At 43.6% G+C, this 15,274-nt stretch overlaps 1 protein-coding gene across 3 annotated transcripts; it reads right to left on the minus strand.

Moving 5' to 3' along the window:
• Positions 1-1,429: 1,429 nt before the first annotated feature.
• Positions 1,430-13,037, minus strand: UBL3 (ubiquitin like 3). 3 transcript variants are annotated; one of them, XM_055073648.2, is made up of 7 exons: positions 12,688-13,037; positions 11,414-11,528; positions 8,792-8,842; positions 8,610-8,718; positions 6,493-6,579; positions 2,149-2,226; positions 1,430-2,090 (listed from the first exon to the last, which is right to left on the minus strand). In XM_055073648.2, exons 2-7 carry the CDS (start codon positions 11,483-11,485, stop codon positions 2,026-2,028), a joined length of 462 nt encoding a protein of 153 aa, XP_054929623.1. In that variant the 5' UTR covers positions 11,486-11,528; positions 12,688-13,037; the 3' UTR covers positions 1,430-2,025. The 3 variants fall into 3 exon arrangements, with proteins under 3 accessions (XP_054929623.1, XP_050040073.1, XP_050040074.1); XM_050184116.3 differs by lacking the exon at positions 11,414-11,528 and having other exon boundaries at positions 12,688-13,036; XM_050184117.3 differs by lacking the exons at positions 8,792-8,842; positions 11,414-11,528 and having other exon boundaries at positions 12,688-13,033.
• Between the last annotated feature and the right edge of the window lie 2,237 nt (positions 13,038-15,274).

Below are 15,274 nucleotides of genomic sequence, written 5' to 3' on the forward strand. Positions count from 1 at the left end.
GTCAACCTCCATTCAGACATGGGTTGTGGCAGAATTTTTCAGTCAACACATACATAGGGATATTTTAAGCAAGCACAAGATAGTTGACCTTGCTTGATGAACTGAATATGCCCATTGAGATCAGTATCAGAGCATGCTGCGTTGGGACGAGTCAACTTGTGAAGGGTATGCCGACCTGTCCTACATGCTTGGAAAAGTACTTGTAGACATCAGGTTGGAAGTTCGCAGCTAACTATGTAGAAAAAGGAATTTTTGTTTGCACACAAATCGAACTTGCTGCCAGGATGTGGGCCTACCAGAAAGAAGTTCGCGTAAACACCCTCCGGTCGGGTTACCCCGGCTTTTCCAGCTGGGTTCGTGAACCTCTCCAAATGAGTTACCATTGCAGGCTTTCTTAAACAATAGAAATTAGCACACCTGCAGGTGCAGAAGCAATGAAAGATGCAATGTAACTGCACAAGAGCAAGTTTCAGCAATAACATTTGTTGCACTAGACAGTGCAACACCATGCACAATGACGATTGTTGAAAGAGACCTTCAAACGTGGCAACAGCTGCTTCAATAACCAGTGGTGCAGGTCCTCTACTGCTGGAACCAATCACACAGTTGCAGAGACTGCTGCACCCCCACTTTTCTCAGAGGTTCAGTGTGCTGTTTGATGGAACATTCAGAAATTGCTGCAACCTCTGATGCCCTTGATATAGAACTTCTGCTGAACGAGATTACGAGAGAAGAACCTGGTACTCTAATCAGAAAGGTTGAGCAATGGCAAATTTTAGCAGCAATTTCAGTAACCAATAATGCATTAAAAAGCACTACTATTACTGCTACAAGGTAACCATTAACAGTGACAAAAATTCGCATAACACTAAGAAAAGATAAGGCAATGCCCCCTTTACTATAGATGCCTGCCGTGTGGTGTGATAAACCCGGTTCCGTGCCCTCTCAGTTTTCTAGTCTCCGTAAAAAGGCAACGAGCGCTGCTTATGGCGCACACCTACAACCTAGTTCACATGCTGCGACCTCCCAGATTACCATGGCATTTGTTACCGCCTCGGAGGCCCACGAGAACGCTCGCTAGCAGACACCCCACATGTCGGTGTTATTGACGCTTCATCCGCCTGAAGTTGAAAAGGCAACGAGTGCCAACTAACGGAATTTATGCAGAACTAAGGGAACCGCCGCTACAATGGGAAAGCTAGCGGCGCGGAAGGAGTCTAGTGAAGGAGGCATTGGGCAAAGGTGCTGTTTGTATTAAAAAAATTGTTGGTGAAAAGAAATAAACATGAGGCTAGAGTGAATGCAGGACTGCACTCATGCAAAAGTCTGTTTTCTGAATTACTACTGCTGAAAGGTTGAAGTAAACACAAAATTCACTGCACTACATTCTCACATGTAATTTGTCGTAGAAAAGAGAACAATGCACAGATTTCAGGGTGTGTCCAGACTTTACTTTCAGAGCACCACCGCGGCTATGACACCCGTGTGCAACACTGAGTGAATTTATGACGGGCACAGACAGACCACCAGCCTTGATCAAAAGAACAGGTCCGCTCGGCACTTTAACAGACATGGGCTTCTGCACCAGCTTTGCTCGAAGACGCTGCTGGTTCTGGCCTCTGGGATAATGAGTGGGTAACTTCCACACCGCAGCAGTCCTAGAAATTGGAACCAACGCTGGCGCTAGACGAACACCACAAGAACAGTCAGTGGCTGCTTCACGAGCACCTCTTCATTTCAGTCACTTGCTGTGCTAGCTGCTTCCCGTTTGAGACGAACATGGTGGAAGAGACTAGCCTGGTGGTACACCTTGGGAGGAACAGCCTACCAAGTTGGGGATCGTTACCACGCCACACATTTCCACTGGTTGCACTCGGGGTGGAAGTGGGGGGGGTGGGGGGTGGGGGGCATGCGTGTTGTTCAGCGAACGCGCACACGCACGCACGCACGGTAGTCGCCGCACAGAGCGTCCGTTTTTATTCTTTGTTCAGGCTATGTACAGGGCCGACGATGGTCCAGGGGAGTTCACAGTATGGAGCAGCTGGCGCTACAGCAGCCACTGCTTCGTTCTTTGCTCTTCTGGCGCTGGTCTGCGTGGACGAGCGAGGATTAGGCCGGGACAAGGGTGGCATCAATGACACAGCTCACCTTGAGAGTTGGGCTCTGGCAGGTTCTCCCTGGGTACAAGATGCATCACAGTGGTCTTGCCCAGGGGCAGCTGCAGTGCTGTTAAGACATAGACGTTGCTCACTATTTAACTCTCGTAATGGTGTTAACACAGTGGGTTAATGTCAAAAGCTAGTCAATTTAACCACTCACTGGAGCAAGTGGTCAATGAACTATCTGTTAGCAATGCAATGGGCACTTGCTGAAACAATATGTTTTTTAAAAAGGGAGAAAAAAAATGAACTAAGACTTTAAGTGAAAGTTTGGTTGGGTGAAGATAATAGGAAAAAAAAAAAAATTCGCTGGATGCGAAACAAATATAAGCTTTATTTCAGGAAGACTAGAAGTTAAAAAACCTTTAGATCATGAGGCAAGAATTGTGGTTTGCTGCACATATTTAGTATTGGTACAGACATGAGCAAATGTGTCAATGTGCCCTCTAAATTAATAACATTGTGGCCAGCAGAATAATGAAGAGCCAGTAAGCGTGCAGCTCTGAAGCCAAGAGCACAGCAAACATGCAAGGCTTCACTGACTAGTAATCGTGGTTACCAACATACAGATGTCAACAAAAAGATATACTATTTTGCACTTTTGGTTCTTTCAGAAACAGCTCAGAAACTTTGCACTACATTATGTCAGACCACTAGCCTATGGCAATAGACGATATGCAAAATTTTTTAAGCAGGCTTTTCAAGGCACCTGATTTGCCCAAAACAATATGGCTGACCTTAAGGTAATAAGCACTGCCGAAGCAACAATATGTATTTTGAAAGCTTGAGCGGTGTGAGGAATGAAGGACAACAGGAATGGGAGCACCAATCCACACGCTGACGCATTACCTCTAATTCTAGCCTAAGGTCCTCTCTCTATCTGTGTTAGGGCGAGGTATGTGGAGATGCGCACTTGCAGCTTTTGCATACTGTCTACAGCCTCTTGAACACTACTGGCATGTTGAGTGTCATTTGTGCCGCACAGCCCGCTCATCATGCACACAATGTGCCTATGCCAAGGCTTTATCACACAGAAACTGCATACATAAACCAGTATTTGGATATGTGCACGCTGGTGAGAGGAATTTTATGATAACTGGAAAGTTTAACCAGAGTTCATCAAGATTCAAGGAGGGGAAAACGAACCTTGCTCGTACACATAACTCAAAAATATGTCTTTGCTGCATTTCTTGCAGCTAAGCAGCTGATGAGTTGGACACATGCTTCAAGCTTTCCAGGTCACTTAGTTCTAAGTTGACCTCCATATTGTAAAGTTATCAATCACCTTCTGGCATGATGGTTAATAGTGCCAGACTTCAGACAATGATGCTCATCATGTTAAAGCCAAATGGCTGAAACTTACTTTCCACTAGGCATTTCTAGAGCTTGGAAATGGAGCCGCGATGGCTGCGGTGTGAATGAACTAGCAAAACAACAAAATGGTGGTAGGGCTCGGTCACTTGCTCTGGCTTTGACTAGCTTCATGATGGCAACAGTGATTTAACGAGCCTGTCCTAGGTGGCTGTGGATACAGCAATCGTTTAGCAATACTCTAAAAAATATGTAGGATTGCTTCTCGATAGACTTTGCCCATGGCACAGTGCCTATGCAGAGTTTGTCGTTCTGAATGTTCAGAAGTGTCTCGTTTCACCCAACGAACAATTTTGCGCGCTCTGAAAGAGAACACCTGATTAACGGTATAAGTCAGTATAATCATGAGCACTGAGGTAGACGTGAGAGCGTGAAAGAGCATGATTGCAGCGCTGGAACACAAGTTTTGTTCCCTGCGCGCGCGACTGCACGACGTAGGAATAGGCAGATGAAACAAAGTACAACTCTCTTGTTACGGTATGCAGTAAAACAAAAACATGCAGGGATTCGGTTTGTATGTTTTATTACTTCTCTAAGCTTTAATTCATCTACTGGAGCAACAGATTTAACATATAACTCATGTTGCCTTGAGTCATTCTCGAAGTCTCGTGTCACTGTGAGAGACGTCGCAGCATGGCTATGTACATATGCGCACTTGTGCGATTGGCATTCGACTCTCCGACTGGGTGCATGGCACCCACGAGGAGAAGGGTAAATGGCATTTAGTTTGAAATTTAAGCTGCTTCTGCGGCACATAGGAATGTAATACTTAGCAGACACGATCATTAGCAAGCATATTATGCACTGCACTTGTCAGCTCAATATGGCCAGACCTGGCGAGGGGCCTCTTAAAGGGGCCGTGACAAGGTCGTCCAACAGTTCTCAGTTTATATGTAACTGAAAGTAGAGGTCCCAATATGGTTATATACATAAAAATACTGGGCTCTCAGCACATATTTTAACCCAAAATTTCAATCTGAAATCGCTGCCTCTCAACTCCCACTGACACCACCCGCCATTTTGGCAATACTTTGTGAAGTCAGGAACTGAGGGGCCACCTCTTCGTTATCTGCTTTGAAACAGTTCGAGACCACACCGGACATCTTTCTCTGTGCAGTCTAGCACCTAGCAGCATAGGAATGACATCGCCACTGAACTGTCCCTGCAGTTCGTTGACTTGCGCGATAAAGAGCATTAGCAAACCACAGAGAAACCGCTGAGACACACATGACCACATGAGGCACACCTTGGAGGTGGGGGGGAAGAAAAAAAAAAGAAAACCGACGCATGGTGTCTGTGGTGTATTTCAACCTCCTGTAATCACTTCCAGTGTTTGCAGTACACAAAAGCATAGCCTTTGAGACTGGCTTCTGCTACCCGAGGGAGCCGTTTCCTGGGGGTTTCTATTCATTTCGTCACCACTCAGTATTGCCAGACTGCTTTAAGGTTCAACTACGACATAAAACAAGAAAGAAAATTAATACAATTTTTTTACTGCACTGAATGAACTAAAATTTTGCCATCTTGCTATGGTACGTGTAAGGTTTAACATACATACATACTTTAAGCTCGAAAATTGGTGTCATGGCCCCTTTAAGGGCCCCTGAATCTCTTCAAATTCAAGGGTTTTCAAGGAGGTGAACAAATGCTGTTGGCCAAGTGAAAGGCTTGGCATGCTATTGCAGGTTTAATGTATCACAAAAGATCAAAAGGGAAGAAATGAGAAAAATATAAAAGAAAGAAAAAAAAGTGCCCACATCCACTCACACACAAACTCGAAAATGTAGGCAACAGTGACAACAATCAATTGAACAAAGTGGAGCTTTTTACTTTGTAACAAAATGTTATCAGTGTGCCTTTGGCTGCAACACTACACTCTGACATTACAAGGAGAAAATTAAGAAATCAGCACCTAACAGCTTTGAAACGTAGGCAATTAATTTTCCACAGGAAACAACATCATGTTTTTTTTTTGTTCACTACTATATATGGCGAGGTATGCCACAATGTCTTGGGATGCATGACCTAGGACAGCATAAAAAAAATACTTCACCAGATTGCTTACTACCACGGTGACCAATTAAGGCACATTATATATTCAGTGAATCTGAGGTTTAGAATAGACTGAAGAAAGAATAATGCAGGCAAGAATCTTGTTTAGATGACATATTTGTAAAAAAAAAGATCAATGCTAAGACAGGCACGCAGAAAAAGATTGATCGACTTCATAATATCCACGCAATGTCAATGTTAGTGTTGATATGAAGTTAGGTGATCACTTGCTCATAGGTATCTCGGCTGCAACAAACCAGGCCAGCAACATCTGTCACAACTTGACATTGATGACTACAACACACAATATTCTATGCCAGAGAGCATGTGCCGCAAGCCTTGGAAGATTGAAGGAACATCTTTTGTCTAGTCATAAATAGCCAACAACTTTTGGAAGTAGAGCAGTGCCATTAAAGAAGTCAATTTTCTAATATTCATTCATGACATGTAGTTTTGCTTTCGATGATTGTAAGAATATTAACATAGACATACCATGTGTTCCAGTATAGTAGAGATACATGCCAAGCACTTTGTTAGCGCTTAATGGCACACTTTACAACAGCACCTACAAACATTCATGATTTCACATGCAAGTAATACTTTGAAATCTTGAACTGAAGCTGAAGAAGTCATGATGAAACTTTCAATTTCGCAACCTCTTTCCAAGGTCTTGTCCTACTTTGCCCACGCACCTGCTCATCTTGGCTGCTCATTCAGTGTTACAGAACCAATGAAGCACATGCAGCACACTACTGTGGGGGAAGGCACTCCTGAATTCTTAGGCTGTGACTCGGTATATAATGAGAAGTGGTTGCTCCAGAATAACAGGTATACCACTAGATTGAACTGCACTTTTTCCAGAGTGAGGAACCCAGTCAAACAGCATATATGCAATGCAACATCAGCTTACCGCCCAAAGTCACATTGCCGTGTAGAAAGCGTCCTTGATAGATGAGGCGCAGGATCTCTGCCTTGGACACGGCCTCGTCAGACCACTCTGCACAGCACCATGCGACATCCATGTTGATAAGTGTGTACTTGTCACAATGGGTGTGTTGGGCAAATGTTTAGGAATGTAACAGGATAAAAAATTTTCTACATCACTGATTGCTGGGAGACACAGAAGAAAGTGTGAAACAAGTATCCGATGAACAAAGAAGCAATAAGCGAGAAAAAACGAGCAATTCAGATGGAAGGGAGCAACTGCAACAATGCAATGAATAAAAGAAACTACCCCAAGTGTCGTATTCTTTCAAACCAAAGTGTTCTCACAGAAGCAACAAAACAAACTGCTTATACTTTAGCCATTAGGCCAAAACTTGAGTACACTTGAACAGTGTGGATGCTTACACTAAAGACAAATCAGCATACTAGAAATTATTCAACCAAATTAACTTTGCCTTTTCAAAGTACCACAACACTGGATCGGCAAATATACAGGAGCACACCCTCTGACATCGAAAATTGTAACATAGAGATTGAAGTTTGTCACCTGTTAAGTAACAATATGCTATCGTAGGGTCCCAATCCTTCCATAATACCACTAGACATGCGACTGGCCTAGGCACTATCACATGCTCTCATAGCCGCCTTACTGTTCAAAAACACAACAAATATTCCTCATTTTTCCCAAACAGCAACAGAACGAAAATTTTACGACTAATCTTCCAATCAGTGCACTGAGGGTGTACAACTTTTCAGCGTCATATAGAATGTGATCACACTATGCATTTTCTATATCTAGGGTTAAGCATTTCCGGTTTGAACTGGAGAGAGAGGAAAAAAAAGTTTAAACAGCGGGTGAAAAGGAGGAGTCAACGATCGCAAATTTACCAGACAGCTAAGATGGTGACTGGTGTGCAGCTGCAAGCCTGTGTGCGATTTGATGCAGGAAGCCTGGCAAGGTCAATGTCACATGTCAGCTGATGCCAAAGCAATTTTTTACACCTTTTTTTTTTCTTATTTGCATCCGTTTTGCTCCTGTCACCAAGATGAAACAGAGACGTGGGAAACTGTGTACACGGAGTACAAGGGAAGCCCTGGCCCAAGTTCTTGCACTGCGGCCACTGCAGTGGATGAATAACTTCACTAACGGTAACACAAAGTCATGTGTACATAGACATATCTTTTTTTTTTTCTTTTAATTCGTTGATCTGCAACCACATTTGTATTCAGGTTTTAAGTGCACTCACTCTTAAGCTGTTGGCGTGGTTTTGCTAGGCTGCTTCTCAAAAATTGTTACTTTATTAAATGGTGACAGCTACCCGCCGTGGTTGCTCAGTGGCTATGGTGTTGGGCTGCTGAGCACGAGGTCGCGGGATCGAATCCCGGCCACGGCGGCCGCATTTCGATGGGGGCGAAATGCGAAAACACCCGTGTACTTAGATTTAGGTGCACGTTAAAGAACCCCAGGTAGTCAAAATTTCCGGAGTCCTCCACTACGGCATGCCTCATAATCAGAAAGTGGTTTTGGCACGTAAAACCCCATAATTCATTGAATGGTGACAGCTACAGTACTGAATGGAATCTGCAATGATATCGCACCTTTCAGAGTGAAAGTAATGACCCACATACTGTGCAATGGAGGGAGGGGCGGCGGGGTAAGTTTGATGAGGAAAATTATGCACTAAAAGAAGCCGGTGAAACGTCAGCTGAGAAAACATATTCACAGAAAAAAGCTTAATTTCTTGAGGGAAATAAAAACCAAAAAAGGTACATTGAATTTTGTGAACATAAAAACAAGACATCTGGACAATATTTACATCTTAGCCTGAACACATTCTTCACAGTGCTAATGATTTACGTAAGTCAAACATTCATAAATTCCCAGCCACAAGCACCTTCATACCTCAAACGTATTTCTGGACAATTACAACGGCACAGAATGTGCCAAAAGCTGTATGCCAGAAACATCACATTTCATTTTTTGGGGACTGCACATTGCCAGCAACAATACCTTTCATAGACAATATCGTGCAGAACTGACAATGCCCCATGGTTACTCGCATGGGATGTTGCATGTCTCACCTTGGGGCCAGTTGTCAAACACGTGCTGGGCAATCTCTGCGGCCGAGTCATTCGGGCTGAAGGCAAACTCCTTGGTCTTGCCACTGACCAAGATCAGCCGCAGGTTCACCTGCGAGAGCGTGCCACGTGTTCAAGTCACGTCACCACAATCCTCCGCCCCACTTGTAGACTCATATACTGACGCGATCACCGGTGCCTTCTCCTGATGAGCAGAAGCCCATTGTGCTGTCCACCTGGCAAAAGCAATTCATAGATCACACCCAGCACTGACAAACCCTCAACTAACTGCACAATGACACTAATGAAGCATGACTGTTATTCTAAATCTCGAAAGACTGAGAAAAAACAGTGTCCCCTACCACCACTTGACCCTGCCTAGCTGGAACAAAGCTCAGCTCAGAGTCAACATGCACAGTGCAGCTAAAAATGTTGGTACTTAATATTTACTGCCAGTTAAAAGTTTTCTACCACATAATTATGCAATGCTTTCTTTTTCTTTTGATGTCCATGTACCATTATTACATAGAGGCCCCATTTTTGGCGAGTTCTCACTTTTCTTCCTGAGGTTCCTAATATTTATGTGATCCTCAAAGATGTCCTATATCCGCCGTGGTGGCTTTGGTGTTGCCATGATAAGACCAAGGGTGTAGGATCAAATCCCGGCCGTGGTGGCCACATTTTGTTGGTGGTGAACTGCATAAGCACGAGTGCACCGTGCACTGGGTACACATTAAAGAACTCCAGGTGGTTAAAATCAATCTGTAGTACCCCACTACGGCGTGCCTCATAATCACATTACGCAAAACCACAGATATTAATTTTTATTTAAAGATGTCCTACCATGCCTTCTATGAAACTTGGTCTTTACATACTGAGGGACGTTTCACCAGCAGAGTGTGCCCTCGACAACTTTGGTGGCAACCTATTGTTATGCTCATTATCACCACAATGGCCATTCGTTGGCATTTCGGGTATGGAACAAAGAGGGATGTACAGCAGTACCACTTAAGAATGCTCAGCGTTACCAGCACTACTAATACTAAGCAAGCCAACATCATGATCTGTACTTGGATGGTACAGTACAGAAAAAGCTGGAACCAGGCTTCACTGCCTGGATTGGTAATGGACCATATCTCTCAGCGACATGACCCAAACATTGTATTCAGCGCCTTGGCAGCTGAACTGCAGACAGTGTATCTTTGCTTCTAGCATTTTAGCATGCACAACTTTCCTATAAAGACAATTCACTGTATTTATTTCTGATATTTAGCTTAATTCCTGCAAAATGTTTCGAAAACAGCACGTCATGACCTCAGCCCTAGCTGCCTTTGCATGGCTAATACATGTGCAGCAATTAAATAAACCGTGCTAAAGGCATGTAAGTCCTGCATTACATTTTCCGCCAAAAGATTAAGTAGACTAACAAGTTGCCTTGGGTATATGTTCTTCACATTCTTATGAAACGCAATCATTTACAAACATAAAGAATTGCCATGTCCAGGGGCACAATTTGATCAGCAAGACAAATATCGCATTTTGATGCCCTCATGTCAACAACATCCTCCATTAATGAAATTCCATTTGATGTCCCTTCCACAGGACATCACTTGCATCATGTAATTAAGTGTTAGGCCTTTCACTTTGTTTCTTCCACACGACCACCACAATGCAGCCAATTAATTAGATTATAGCTATGTAATTTCCTAGCAGAATGAGCGCAAGCTTTTCAAGAGCCCTTCCATAGCCAACCATGCTTCTTCGGTAGTTCTGTACAGTGCACAAGCTTCAATGCTACTTTCAGCATGGCTATTTTGGTCTTCAGTGTCTCAATTCTGCATAGGTGCAATCCACCTTTAGTGTCAGTCATCAAAGCTAACTCTGCTTTTCTATGGCACTGTGGTTGTGGTTAGAAAAAATAGTTGGAAGACATAGGCACTTTCAGACACTTGGTAAGCTACAGCTGACAATTATTTATGAGAGATATGATGGCAACCAGAAAAAGTTTTGGTGTGTGAAAGTTTATGACATATCCTTTAACCCTTTTTGGTCGAAAAATTGCTGTAGGAATTATAATAATGTAGAAATATAATATTATAATTATAATAGAAATTATACTTCACAACGGAATATCCGTCATGGTGTGTGTGTGAGAGAGAGAGCAGACAGCGCAGGAAAAAGTACTAATCAAGAAAACTACGGTGCCAGCAACTCAAATTACATAATGTGTTTGCTTGGTGTCATAGATAAAAATTATTCTCAATTGAATTTTACAAATGACTACATTTTATGAGCCCTCTATGCTGCATCACTGGCGGCTGTACCAATATACATCACAAGTTGCATAAAGATAATCTTAGAATAGTCAGTGACAATTACGTAATTACTACTGTGAATCAAGAAGTTTGAGGAATAATAAAAACTGTCTGCAGTGCAGCGAATTGGTGAAATTCAAGATACAATGTTATACTCCATAGAGCTCCACAGCAAATGTGTTAAACAGCGGAAAATATAACTGTCGCTCGGAAAACATAAAATAAAGTGTAACTAAATGCAATCTGGTCTTCAAATGAAGTACAGAAACGGCAGTTGAAGTGCACAAAACATCACTGGAAACATTCAACAATAACAGGTAACGCTTATCTCTACAGGTACACTCGTAAACTACACAATAATTATGATAGCATCATATAGGTCTTTTCACTGATCTCAAATATTTGGCAAAGACAACTTTGTGAAGTCATATGATCTGAAAACCCAGAGAGCATGTGCATTCTTACATCAATACCCTACCCAAGCCTGCTCACCAAGAAAAACGCTGGTACTGGTTGGGACAATACATTGGGGTCACAGAATATGCAACGCGCCGGTTCTGTCATCCCTTCTTCGCATGTCCGTGTTTAGCACAATGCTGGCGCTCCCCTTCGAAAAATATTTCATTTGCCAAGTCACAGCAGTTGTCGATTTGATATTTATTATCGGTGTGTATTAAGATTGCAAGAATACCATGTCCAGCAGATGCCAAGTTGGTGCTTAAGTTATTAGGTGATAGGCTCAGTGAATCGAAAGTTGGCAATATGCAAATGATCAGGCGACGTTGGTTGAAACTGCTAGTCCGATCATGCACGCGTAAGTTGACACGAACTTCTTGTGTGAAGTTTGGTCACACTTTTTCAGGCTAAGGTAAGCTGAACAACGTACTCAATAGAAATGCTACCACTTCAATGTAAAAAAAACAATGAATAAAGGCGTGGCATCATTTCGTACACACATCAAGCAGGTCAGAGCGCCTCGTTCTTTCGCTTTTACGTTTGAATACACGCAGTTTTATCACACATCACTTCCGCAAAAGCTGTGATCAATAAATGAAGACCGTACTTGAGTTTGTCCTGCACAAGGGATCGGCACTTTTAAACGAAGTACCTTCTTGCCACGGAGCACCCAGTTCCCATGGAAAGGTCTATAAGCTCGATCTACCCATACCACCTAAAAGATACCCAAAGTGACTAAGTATGCTCCTATAAACGCCTCCGTCAGCAACACGGGTCATCATGCCAAGTGAACGAAGCTAACCACCATCATGAGCAGTGAACGCAGTGAACGATGTTTAGCCAGTGCTCTATTGGAAAGGGACGGAACGATTGCCTGTACGTGCCAAGTAACAACCTCCACTCAATGTACGAGCACTGTCGCTAGTTTAACATACTGTACACGTTACGAGAGGTATGGTAATGGCAAGACAGCTTTCACGACGTGCGCATAGGCGCGTACCGATTGTGATCGACAATGTCGGAATGCGAGCTTTCGCGTGCAAGGACAGGCAATGAGACGCAAGTCGCCTCACAGAGTCAATTGTCTACGGACCGATGCGGTTGGGGCGGGCGGCTCAGAGGCTCGCATCTCGTTTTGACCCCTCTCACGAGCTCCAGGACGAACCGCTCTGGCGGCCGCGTTCACGTACTTAGTGGACTGACTGGCTTCTGCAAAATCGAGGGCCGACATGCGCGGATCGATGCCACTAGCGACAGGCAGCAGCCGAGTCAGCCATGCGTGCGCCGACCTGGTCTAAACCTCGGCTCACCTTGTCAGACGGAATCCGACTGCTCATTGCTGCGGGAGTTGAGCACAAGGCTGAAATCCGCGACACAGCAGAGACGTTTCCGCAGGACGGTGCCTAATGGTGGACGGCTGGGCTATGCCTGACGACGACCACGGCAGAGATCACGTAATGAGCATCACTTCGATGAAGGGATTTTCGCGACGCTCACGCCGCTCGCAAACAAAGGCGAGCATCAGAATTTACGAGGAGCTCCGCGGACACATCACTCGGCGACAAAGTAGGCGAACAAGCTAGTTCCGATACAGCTTCTGAAAATGGCGTTCCTCTCCCCATGAGCCCCGGTGCTTGCTGGGAAATGTTGACCTCGCGCGCTGCTCAGCGGTAGACGATGGCACTCGGCCGGAGGCCGATCGATTGCTGCTGCTTGGGGCTTGGCCTGCATTCGCGTACGCTTTGTAGATTGTAGGTATTCTGTTGTTCATTCGGGAAGCTCAGCTCGGTGGCAAGCACCGTAGGGCCGCTAGCGACAATGTAGCCGTGCGTCCACAGTGGCGCTTCTCAAATACGGCGCCGTCCGTACCAGTGAAGTCCGCGACATTTGTTAATCGATCGTCGTAGTTATATCCGTTTATGTTAACCCATAATCTTTACATCGTGCTGAAACATGTGGTGCGCATTTATTGCCCGCATTGAAGGTCGATTACCACTTATATTTTTGTTCATGTGTATAAGTGAGAGATTTGCGTCAGCTGTCTTATCACACTAGGCGACGACTGACTAGCGATTTACGTTTAATTAGGACAATGCCAATGAATATTTGATTTTTTAATTTCTAACCTTAGGGCGAGTCGGCATGCTAGACACCATGATATGATGCTCAAAAAAGAACATAGACTCAAACTTGGCCGAGGGTGTTTCAATTTAAAAACTTTGTAGAAAGTTTTCAAAAAATCCGTAAAAGATATACGACACGAAATGCAATGCCATAACGGGCCCATTTCGGCAAAGACCGAAATTATCTTCACAACCGTAGGGTCACTTATCTCAAATACATCGGTCCGAAGATAAATGCAGTGAGCAGCATGAACATGTAGGTGACAAGAGGATACCAACCAATGAAGTTTAGTTCAGTTTACAGGACATTGCTAGCACCAGCACTAGTATGCTGCACAAAACTGACGTGGTTCCAACAGAACATGTGGCTTGAATGAGGACATTGGGAGAGAGATGCGTCTTAAGTACGACAAGCAAATAGATGAAAAGAATGGTTGGAAGATGTGGGAAAGCGAGAAGGTTTTTGTCAGTAACGAGAACAACTCTGCCCAAGAAGAGATAGTGTGTCTATTATCAAGGAATTACGACATCAGCACCAAGAAATTGAGGAAGCTGTAGGCAAGTGCCAGTGCAAAATGGAATAAACACGTTAAGCGCGGTAAATCTATGCAGAAGGAAATATTGCAAACGGAACGACTTCGGAGAGAGAGTAAACTTTTATTGATGCCAGCAATTGTGGGGGCGGACACAGCCTCCCTCTGCCTAGCAGATGGCCCAGGCCTGGTCTCGCTGGTCTGAGCTGAGCAGCAGCTCTGAGGAGTGCATTTTTCAGTGGAAGATGCCCATATATCTGGATTGAAGCTGTTGAAACTGAATCACCCAATATTTCAGGGATGTTAGCAGTTTGCCACCTTCAGAGTTGTTTGCTCTTATAGTGACAGTTCAGCAGTATATATTAACGTTGTGACATGAAATGTTCAAAACATGGCATGTACACAATGGGAAAATTTAGAAACACCAAATGGAAGAAACTTGTATGCGCTGAAGCTTATGTGAAATATGGCACTATGCACAAAGACACACAACCTAACACTTCTGTACACAAGGCCAATGGTGTTTACCAAGTTAGGGTCTGCACTTTCCAAGATGCCCTTTTGTTAAAATCAAGGACACTTTTATGCTACATTTGTGTTATTTTGGTTTATTCTATTGCACATTGTGTCCAACAGAATTGGCAGAATTTCTGAAGAATCAACAAAGAGCAACATGAAATCTATTTATGCCACAAAAAATGCAACTCTGTTCAGTTTTTTCTGCTTCCACAAATGTGTGAAGGGGATATATATATCTTGCATTCCACCTACCCAGGACGAGTACAGAGGTTCCAGCATGCAATTGTTAAGCAAGACCATATAGGAATGAAAACTTGACATTTGTAAAAATATTGCTGTAGGACAAAATATATTAAAAGAGTGCTGGTGGTATGTCATGTCAGCTGTCATTATATTTTAAAGCATATGACACAAACATTCTCTTCTGTATTCAAAATGCAACAATTTATTCACCATGTGTCTCCACTTTTACCGTGGTATATGCATACACAACACAGGGTTATGCAGTGGTCGTTTATTTTAAAACATACACTCATAACATAAGATTATAATGTAAAAATAACATAACAAAATAAAAAATACAACCAGGCTAACACAACTGGCTCAACGCTGTCTCCAGCACCCTGCAGTGTTCAGATAAAAAGGGAAGCAGGAATAAACACAGGAATGGAGACCTTTGCATTCAAATGTTGGTCACTTGGCAAATAAACAGTGGTCAGTCA

The sequence above is a fragment of the Dermacentor andersoni genome, chromosome 4, assembly GCF_023375885.2.
Source record: "Dermacentor andersoni chromosome 4, qqDerAnde1_hic_scaffold, whole genome shotgun sequence".
Taxonomy (NCBI): domain Eukaryota; kingdom Metazoa; phylum Arthropoda; class Arachnida; order Ixodida; family Ixodidae; genus Dermacentor; species Dermacentor andersoni.